Here is a 9,700-nt window from a genome sequence, read left to right on the forward strand (position 1 = left end):
CGTGATTTCCTACCTGCGCGGTTATGTTCTGCGCAGCTGTCCCGTTACTCCGCTGTATAATCCTTCCTGTGAGAAGAGACTCCAGCCTTTTACTAGACTTTCATATTTTCATGTCTGGTTATTTATTTATTTATTTATTTATATCTGTCTGTAGATATTAATGGCTGTTCATATGTCCGTCTTCAAACTTAAGTCTCCAATAGATTAAATGTTTTAAAGTTCGGCGGGGTTCTGCTCCTTCTGACGGCTTGCTCAGATAAAATAGGTCCCACGTGTTCCTTTGCTTCCTGGAGCTCAGATGGGTTCTATCTGGGTTCTCTGTGGGTTCTCTATGGGTTCTCTGTGGGTTCTCTATGGGTTCTCCAGCCAGACACAAGCCGATCAGACGCACAGTGGAGTAGAATCAGAAATATTAAAAACAAAGGCACAGAACAGGGTAGAACAAAGAAAATATCTGTTATTATTTAGTTTGTGTTTGTTAGAGTAACTTTTAGAATTAAACTATCTACTGTATTAAACTGTGATAAAACTTTAATATTAAACGGGTTCGTACTTAAAAATGTTTAAGGTTAAATTTCCTTTATTGATCGCGAGTTCTCCTGAACCGCTCCTCTGATTGGACAGCGCTTCGGTGTGCCTGTCTCTGATTGGCTGTGACCCGCTCCTCCCGCCTCCTCCGTTAACCGGGCGGATCTGAGCGTCATCGTACGGAATGACGTAGGCGGCCAGCAGTTGGTGTGATGGCGGCGCAGCGGGGCGGCGGTCCCGGTTCTTCTCGGCCCACGGCGGCTGCGGACCACTCGGTGCTGGTGGTGGTGGGCGCGCTGCGGCCCGGCGGGCTGCTGGAACTCGTCCTGCGGCAGATAGAAGCAGGTAAGCGGGGCGCCGAGGGCAGAAGAACCGAGTGGTTGGGCCGGAAGTATGCGGGCCCTTCAAAGTAAAAGCCAAAGTCCGCCTGTGTTCCGAACAGCGGAATTAATTCAGACACGGGTTCGAGATTTTATGGGTTGAGGTTCGGTGTGAAGAACTGCGGAGGGTACCGCGTGTGTAACAGAACCGCGTGTGCTGGCATGCTGGTACCGGAAGCTGGCTCTGCAGGGTGAAGAGTCCCTGAGTTACAGAACCGAGGCGGGTCGGAACCACTCAGAGCAGCAAACTGGACTCCGCGTTTGTTCCTGATTGGCCACTGATGACGTGGGTCACTACCTGGGCTCACCTGTTTGCTGCTGGTTCTGACCTGGTTCTGGTGGCTGAAAGGAGCGGTGGTACCGGACCGGATCCTGGACCCTGGGTCCAGAAGGGAAACCCACCTCCTTCTGGAGAACCCTGCCTCCTGCTGGAGAACCCTATGGTGCTTCCAGGTTCTCCTCTCAGTGGACGGGAATGGTGATCAGAACCTCCTCAGAGGTGTGATCAGAACCTCCTCAGGTACCAGGTCCACTCACCTGGTACCTGAGGAGGTTCCAGGACTTATATTGTCAGCTGCCAGCAGGTGAGGCTTTGTGGTTCTGATTGGACCTGTGACGATGTTTCAGCACCGCAGAGGTTCTGGTCAGGTTAAGTTCTGGGTTGGTGCTGCAGCGGTTCTGGGCCTCTGTAGAACCTGGTGCAGTTCTGTTGCTGCAGCACAGAAAGAGGAAGTTCTGTTTCCTTCCTGCTTGTGCAGGAAACGGCCGTCGGTCAAAGATAGGAGCAGCAGAGATGGGTCACTCTGTGGAAAAATGCTCGGTGGAGGACAGGTTCAGGTTCTGATCAGGGTAGGAGAGACCGGTTCTGTTTGTCCAAAGCTGAGCCGGAATCTGAGATAAAGAGCTCTGAGGCTTCACACCTGTCCAGGTGTGTCCCTTTAGGTCAGCAGAACCAGAACCAGAACCAGTCGTTACCCTGAAGGTGTTCAGCCACACAGTGATGATCTGTCTGTGGTCCAGAACCATGTCAGGGTGCAGAACCTTTGCTCGTGATGATGACCAGGTGACCTTTCTCTTCCAGGTGTGCGCTGCTGGCAGGTGGATCTGGACCTTCCGGTTCTGGACCAGCAGCTGAAGCTCTTCGTGTCGAGACACTCGGCTTTCCTGTCTGAAGACGTCCGAGGTGAGCAACCCCAAAGATCCTGTGCGCAGACGTGATGCCTCACCTGAGGCTTCACCTGAGGCGTTCAGTGGGCGGGGCTTAGTGCTGCGGATCAGAACCAGCTCTGCTGATGCTTCAGGTGGTGCCAGTAGAACTCCAGCAGGTCCGTTCTGCTCAGATGGTCCATCAGCTGCTGCCTCAGGTGCAAACCTGTGCAGATGGACCTTATTCTGGACCAGAACCTTCTCTGTGTGCATCCAGAACCAGCAGAACCTCAGGTCCTCCCCGGGCAGCGCCGGGCTTCGGGTCGAGCTTCACACTCAGCCGCTTGTCTTGTGGAAGCTGATAAACACGGTCAGCTGAGACTCTGCTGAGACGCCTGCAGGGACGTTCCACCACGGTTCTGGTTCTCAGCCTGACTCTGACCCGGTCTGGTGTTTACCAGAACCGGCACTAACCTGAGCCTAACCAGAACCAGCTGGAGACCACCTGGAATGAGCTGATGTTTAATCAATGAGTCCAATAATGTGGATTCTGATGGGCTCGGTCCAAACCAACAACCGCTGCTTGATGCTCCTATTAAACGGTTCTGTCACCGACCCGATAACCGGATAACAAACACTCTGTGTTCGGAGCGGAACCGTTTCCACATTATTTCCATCATCTGACCCAGAGCTGCAGACTCCCAGGTTCAGTGAACGCACCGTGATGTCAGTGATGAAAGCTGGAGGAAGTGGGCTCAGGCTGATTCTCCTCAGCGGTTCTGATCCAAAGCAAACGTCAGCGAGGTCGGCGGGTCAGGAGCCTCCAGCCGGTAGAACCCGGTCTGCTGGTTCTGACGGAGCGGACCTGTTCTGGTCGGTCTGAGACGGGCTTCACAGCGCCGCTGTCTAACTGTTCTGTCTGGTTCTGCTTGGTTCTGCTTGGTTCTGCAGGTCAGCGGACTCTCCAGCACCGGGGAGAGGTTCTGGACACCCAGGTTGTGGTGAACCCAGACCGCAGCTTCGTCTGCTCAGAGGTGAGAAACGAGACGTCTTCCTCAGTGGTCCTCACTTCGGCTTTAAACAGGAATGTGTGTGTTCTGGTACGGTCCTCACTTCGGCTTTAAACAGGAATGTGTGTGTTCTGGTACGGTCCTCACTTCAGCTTTAAACAGGAATGTGTGTGTTCTGGTACGGTCCTCACTTCAGCTTTAAACAGGAATGTGTGTGTTCTGGTACGGTCCTCACTTCGGCTTTAAACAGGAATGTGTGTGTTCTGGTTCGGTCCTCACTTCGGCTTTAAACAGGAATGTGTGTGTTCTGGTACGGTCCTCACTTCGGCTTTAAACAGGAATGTGTGTGTTCTGGTACGGTCCTCACTTCGGCTTTAAACAGGAATGTGTGTGTTCTGGTACGGTCCTCACTTCAGCTTTAAACAGGAATGTGTGTGTTCTGGTACGGTCCTCACTTTGGCTTTAAACAGGAATGTGTGTGTTCTGGTACGGTCCTCACTTTGGCTTTAAACAGGAATGTGTGTGTTCTGGTACGGCCCTCACTTTGGCTTTAAACAGGAATGTGTGTGTTCTGGTACGGTCCTCACTTTGGCTTTAAACAGGAACGTGTGTGTTCTGGTACGGTCCTCACTTCGGCTTTAAACAAGGATGTGTGTGTGTGTTGTTATTTGTTACATTGTGGGGACCTTGTCCAGTAAAAACACTGTGCTGTGGGGACTGACGGCTGCAGGGGGACCAGGCTTTGGTCCCCCTGCAGGAGAGGCCCTGGTGGAGAGTTAGGGGTCAGGACTAAGGTGTAGGTTAGGGTTAGCCTGTAGAAATGAATGGAAGTCAATGGAGAGTCCCCACAAAGATAGAAAACACAAGGCGGGTGCGTCTGTGTCCTCCTTATCGCTCCGTTCACGTATGTCTGACACAGCCACTACGTTGTTATTTTCATTAATGAGAACGGTTCCACATTCTCCGTCACTTCTCTGAACGTCAGCGGACCGGCGCTCCAGGTCCAGTTTTCTGCTTGAGTCCGGTCCGTGGGACTCCAGCCGGGTCAAACTCCACAACTGTAATGACGACAAACATGAAAAGAACGCTAACAACATCCAGATTGTCTGAGTTAAATAGCTTAAAGAGAGATCGGTAACTACAAATTAAAACATCTTTTTAAAATATTTATGATTAAGTTGACCACTTAATTTAAATATTTGATGCAAACTGCTGTTTTTCACTGAATGAGGAAGCAGGTTTGTCATTTTTATTTTTATACACACACACACACACACACACAGAGGGATCCTGGTTCCTTGCGCCACGATAATCGTCTGCAGAACAAGTCGCTTGTGACTGCGATGGGTTCCCCAGAACGACTCGTTCCTCAGACCTTCAGATATCAGAGCCAGAGGTCCACTTTGCACATTTTTAGGTGACTGACCCGGTTCCTGGTCCGCTCGGTTTCTAGCTGCAGGTTCATCCTGATGTGATCGTAGCCTAGCTTCACGATGTGATCGTAGCCTAGCTTCCTGATGTGATCGTAACCTAGCTTCCTGATGTGATCGTAGCCTAGCTTCCTGATGTGATCGTAGCCTAGCTTCATGATGTGATCGTAGCCTAGCTTCATGATGTGATCGTAGCCTAGCTTCACGATGTGATCGTAGCCTAGCTTCACGATGTGATCGTAGCCTAGCTTCCTGATGTGATCGTAGCCTAGCTTCCTGATGTGATCGTAGCCTAGCTTCATGATGTGATCGTAGCCTAGCTTCATGATGTGATCGTAGCCTAGCTTCCTGATGTGATCGTAACCTAGCTTCCTGATGTGATCGTAGCCTAGCTTCATGATGTGATCGTAGCCTAGCTTCCTGATGTGATCGTAGCCTAGCTTCACGATGTGATCGTAGCCTAGCTTCACGATGTGATCGTAGCCTAGCTTCCTGATGTGATCGTAGCCTAGCTTCCCGATGTGATCGTAGCCTAGCTTCATGATGTGATCGTAGCCTAGCTTCATGATGTGATCGTAGCCTAGCTTCCTGATGTGATCGTAGCCTAGCTTCATGATGTGATCGTAGCCTAGCTTCATGATGTGATCGTAGCCTAGCTTCCTGATGTGATCGTAACCTAGCTTCCTGATGTGATCGTAGCCTAGCTTCATGATGTGATCGTAGCCTAGCTTCCTGATGTGATCGTAGCCTAGCTTCACGATGTGATCGTAGCCTAGCTTCACGATGTGATCGTAGCCTAGCTTCCTGATGTGATCGTAGCCTAGCTTCCTGATGTGATCGTAGCCTAGCTTCATGATGTGATCGTAGCCTAGCTTCATGATGTGATCGTAGCCTAGCTTCCTGATGTGATCGTAGCCTAGCTTCACGATGTGATCGTAGCCTAGCTTCACGATGTGATCGTAGCCTAGCTTCATGATGTGATCGTAGCCTAGCTTCACGATGTGATCGTAGCCTAGCTTCACGATGTGATCGTAGCCTAGCTTCACGATGTGATCGTAGCCTAGCTTCCTGATGTGATCGTAGCCTAGCTTCCTGATGTGATCGTAGCCTAGCTTCCTGATGTGATCGTAGCTTAGCTTCATGATGTGATCGTAGCCTAGCTTCATGACGTGATCGTAGCCTAGCTTCATGACGTGATCGTAGCCTAGCTTCATGACGTGATCGTAGCCTAGCTTCATGACATGATCGTAGCCTAGCTTCATGACGTGATCGTAGCCTAGCTTCATGACGTGATCGTAGCCTAGCTTCATGACGTGATCGTAGCCTAGCTTCATGACGTGATCGTAGCCTAGCTTCATGACGTGATCGTAGCCTAGCTTCATGACGTGATCGTAGCCTAGCTTCATGATGTGATCGTAGCCTAGCTTCATGATGTGATCGTAGCCTAGCTTCCTGATGTGATCGTAGCCTAGCTTCATGATGTGATCGTAGCCTAGCTTCCTGATGTGATCGTAGCCTAGCTTCATGATGTGATCGTAGCCTAGCTTCATGACGTGATCGTAGCCTAGCTTCATGATGTGATCGTAGCCTAGCTTCCTGATGTGATCGTAGCCTAGCTTCATGACGTGATCGTAGCCTAGCTTCATGACGTGATCGTAGCCTAGCTTCCTGATGTGATCGTAGCCTAGCTTCACGATGTGATCGTAGCCTAGCTTCACGATGTGATCGTAGCCTAGCTTCAGTGGATCTGCTGTTTTCCCCTGCCTGTCATGGAGGCCCATTAAAGCCCGTTTCTTTTCCCTCTGGTTCCCGGATCAGGTCCAGCGGCTGGTCTGCGACCCGTCTCGACACAAACTGCTGGTTCTGGCCGGTCAGTGCGTGGAGGGCAGCGGAGACCTCGTCCTGCAGCAGGGCTGCTTCTCCCTCAGAGACTTGTTGGCCATCTTTGCTGATGAAGAGGTGAGAACATGTTCTGATGGTCGGAACCGGCTGAAGGTCCAGTTGGTTGTTAATCCAGCTGGTTTGGGTCTGCCATGTTTAAAAGTCGCCTGAGTAAAGCTGAGTAATGTTTCTGGGTTTACAGGTGGGGGAGCTGCTGAGTTCGGCCGACCCGGTTCTGCAGGCCCGGCTCACGCTCAGCTGTCCGGACCTGGGTCTTTGGAAGGACGCGGAGCTGCAGAACCTGCAGCGGTTCCTGAGCCTGCGGGTCAACCCGGGCCCCGTGCTGCCGCAGATGGAGGGCCTCCAGGAGTTCACGGAGTACCTGTCTGAGTCCCTGGAGCCCGAGTCGCCCTTCGCCCTGCTGGAGCCGCCCGGTACCGTGGGCTTCCTGAAGCTGGCCCGGCCCTGCTGCTACGTCTTCCCCGGGGGGCGGGGCGACGCCGCCTTCTTCGCCGTCAACGGGTTTAACGTCCTGGTGAACGGCGGCTCGGACCCCCGCGCCTGCTTCTGGAAGCTGGTGCGCCACCTGGACCGGGTCGACTCGGTGCTGCTGACCCACCTGGGCGCAGACAACCTGCCGGGCCTGAACAGCCTGCTGCTGAGGAAAGTGGCCGAGCAGGAGCAGCGGGCGGCTGGACCGCGCCCCGAGGAGGACGCCATGAAGAACCTGGTGTCCCCGGAGATGGGAGTGGTCTTCCTCAACGCTCCCGACAGGCTGGCGTCCATGGAGGCGGACCTCAGCCTGCTGCGCAGCTGTGACCAGGCGGCGTGCGTCCTGCTCAGCCTGCAGAAGCTGGCCATAAGGCCCCGGCCTCTGAGCAGGCCCACCGGACCCGCCGTAGAACCCGTGATCCTCTTCCAGAAGATGGGCGTGGGCCGTCTGGAGCTGTACGTCCTGAACCCGGTGCGAGGCAGCAAGGAGCTGGAGGCGCTGCTGCAGCTCTGGCCCGACGGCGCCAGGAGCGGCGCTCTTCCTCTCACCTGCCTGGTGTCCATCTGTGCCTTGCTGGTCTGGCATCCCTCCGGCCCCCAGGAGAAGATCATTCGGGTTCTCTTCCCCGGGTGCACGCCCCAGACCAAGATCCTGGACGGCCTGGAAAAGCTCCAACATCTGGACTTCCTCAGGCAGCCAGGCGTTTGTCTGGAGGAGCTCGAAGCGTCCAAGACCCGCAAGCCTCTGAAGCGCGAGGAGAGCCGGGAGAGTCTGCAGCCCAGAGAGCAGAGACCCAGCAGCGCCTTACAAAAAGACAAACGGGCCGAAGCGCGTAAGCCGGAGCCCAAGACAAAGAGCAAGGCAGCGGGGGACGCCCCGCCCAAAGACGCAGAGGAAAAGACCAAAGTAAAGGACGTCGATCCGAAATCCAAGCCGGCCAAAGCTGCAGAGAAACTCAATCCAAAGAAGGACGGGTCAAAGGAGGACAGGAAGGAGGTGAAGAAGGACGAGAAGGTGTCTGCTGGGAAGAAGGAGGAGCTCACAGAGAAGAAGACAGACGCTGCAAAGAAGGACATTCAGAGTCTGAGGACCAAGAAAGAGGCTAAAGCAGAACCAAAGAAAGACGCCAAGAAGGAGGGAAAGAGCGAGGAGAAGAAAGCAGCAAAGTTACCGATTAAAGAATTAAAGAAAGCCGGAGGAACAACTTCCTCAGCTCCAGACCAAAGGAAAGCTTCAGGGAGACCCGGCAGTGTAAAGAAGGACGGGACGCTTCCCAAGAGAAACTCTTTCAACAAGGAACCAAAAGGGAAGACGGGTTCCAAGATGGCGGCGCCTGCAGACCGGACAGGTGAGCCTGGCACACCTGGTCTGGAAGACGCCAACGGAAACCAGGAGCCTACGGAGAAGCAGGTGTCAGAGAGTCCGGAGAGGTTCCGCTGCGTGGAGGCCGACCAGGATCGGGTCAGAACCGCCTCACGTCTCAGGAAGTCGCCCAAAGCAGAGCTGAGTGTAAACTTTGACCTCACCCCCGAGCCTTGGCCCGGAGGGGGGGGCGAGGAGAAGAGCCTGGAGCCGGCGTCTCCTGCAGACTCGGCCCCAAACAGCGCCGGCCACACGCCCTTCCATCCGTCTCCTGAGGACGGCAGCCTCGGCGCCGCAGGCTCCAGTCTGGGCTTCGAGGATTACCACCAGGCCGGGTCGTGTCGGACCTCGGACCTCAGCTCCTCTCAGGACAAACGCTCCAGCCTCCTCAGCCCCGTCAGGGACTCCTCCCCCACCATCACCTCCATGCCCGCCCAGGTGGGCTCCCCCCACTCCACAGAGCTCGACTGCTCCCTCTCTGTCTCCTCGGAGAAGGTCGGCACCAAGCAACGCATCGCGGACTGCGGCGCCGGCCCGGTTCTTCCCGGCCGGGCCACCCAGAACGGACGCTGTGGATCCAGGGAGGACGTCCACGAGGTGTCCTCCTCTGATGTTCCCCACGATGTGGACCTCTGCCTGGTGTCCCCCTGTGAGTTCCAGCACGCCAGAACCTCACAGAACCACCAAACGGGCCCCGGCACCTCCCCGGACCCGTCGGACCCCTCCCACAACCCAAACAGCAGCAGCCAGGAGACCCCGCCCACGTCCATCAGCGACGTCCCCCCCAGCACCGAGGACTGCCCCTCCATCAGCGCCGACCTGGACTCTGACGACGACTCCAGCCTCGTCCTCCCGGGTCTGCTCTCCCCCCACGACCCGCCCCCCCACCCGGTTAAAGACCTGCCCCCCGCCCCGCTCAAAGACCCGCCCCCCCACCCGGTTAAAGACCCGCCCCCCGCCCCGCTCAAAGACCTGCCCCCGCTGCCCCTCCAGCGCGGCGCCTGCATGACCGACCCCGACATCGACAAGAGCCCGAAGCCCGGCGCCGCCCGGAAGAAACCGCTGCAGAGAACGGCGTCAGGAAGCAGCCAGGGCGCCAGGTCCAAAGCCAGTTCCACCGGGTCTCTGAAGACCAGCCTCGACCCCAAGCCTTCATCACGAAGTCTGGCCCCCGGATCCAAAGGCGGCGCCACCAGACCGCGGTCGACAGGTAGGCCAACGGTTCTTAGCTTCAGTCGGGTCCAGAAACCCCAACGCATTAATCTGACCTCAGAGTTCTCAGGTTCCCTAATTACAGCAACCAGATTGGATCTAGAGCGATTATTCTGATAATTAATTGGAATAAAATCTGACACATTCTGCAGATTTTTAACTATTTAAAGGAGCAATAATGACACCTAGTGGTTAAAATCGGAAAAACACTATTTAGTCAACAGTCCATCGCTGCTGAGAAACTCCACTCCTGCTGCT

General features: G+C 54.8%; 2 protein-coding genes across 3 annotated transcripts in view; one reads left to right on the forward strand and one right to left on the reverse strand.

The window, feature by feature from the left end:
• Window positions 1-643, reverse strand: part of trmt13 (tRNA methyltransferase 13 homolog) — a 7,952-nt gene extending 7,309 nt beyond the window's left edge. For both annotated transcript variants that reach the window (XM_036131793.1, XM_036131792.1), the window contains exon 1: window positions 1-643. This exon is cut by the window's left edge and continues 293 nt beyond it. The gene's annotated coding sequence lies outside the window, so the exon portion shown is untranslated.
• map1sa (microtubule-associated protein 1Sa) lies at window positions 640-9,574 on the forward strand. The gene is made up of 5 exons (XM_036131790.1): window positions 640-873; window positions 1,990-2,091; window positions 3,006-3,088; window positions 6,313-6,453; window positions 6,578-9,574. Exons 1-5 carry the CDS (start codon window positions 741-743, stop codon window positions 9,557-9,559), a joined length of 3,441 nt encoding a protein of 1,146 aa, XP_035987683.1. The 5' UTR covers window positions 640-740; the 3' UTR covers window positions 9,560-9,574.
• Window positions 9,575-9,700: the final 126 nt, after the last annotated feature.

The sequence above is a fragment of the Fundulus heteroclitus genome, unplaced genomic scaffold, assembly GCF_011125445.2.
Source record: "Fundulus heteroclitus isolate FHET01 unplaced genomic scaffold, MU-UCD_Fhet_4.1 scaffold_46, whole genome shotgun sequence".
In the NCBI taxonomy this organism is placed as follows: domain Eukaryota; kingdom Metazoa; phylum Chordata; class Actinopteri; order Cyprinodontiformes; family Fundulidae; genus Fundulus; species Fundulus heteroclitus.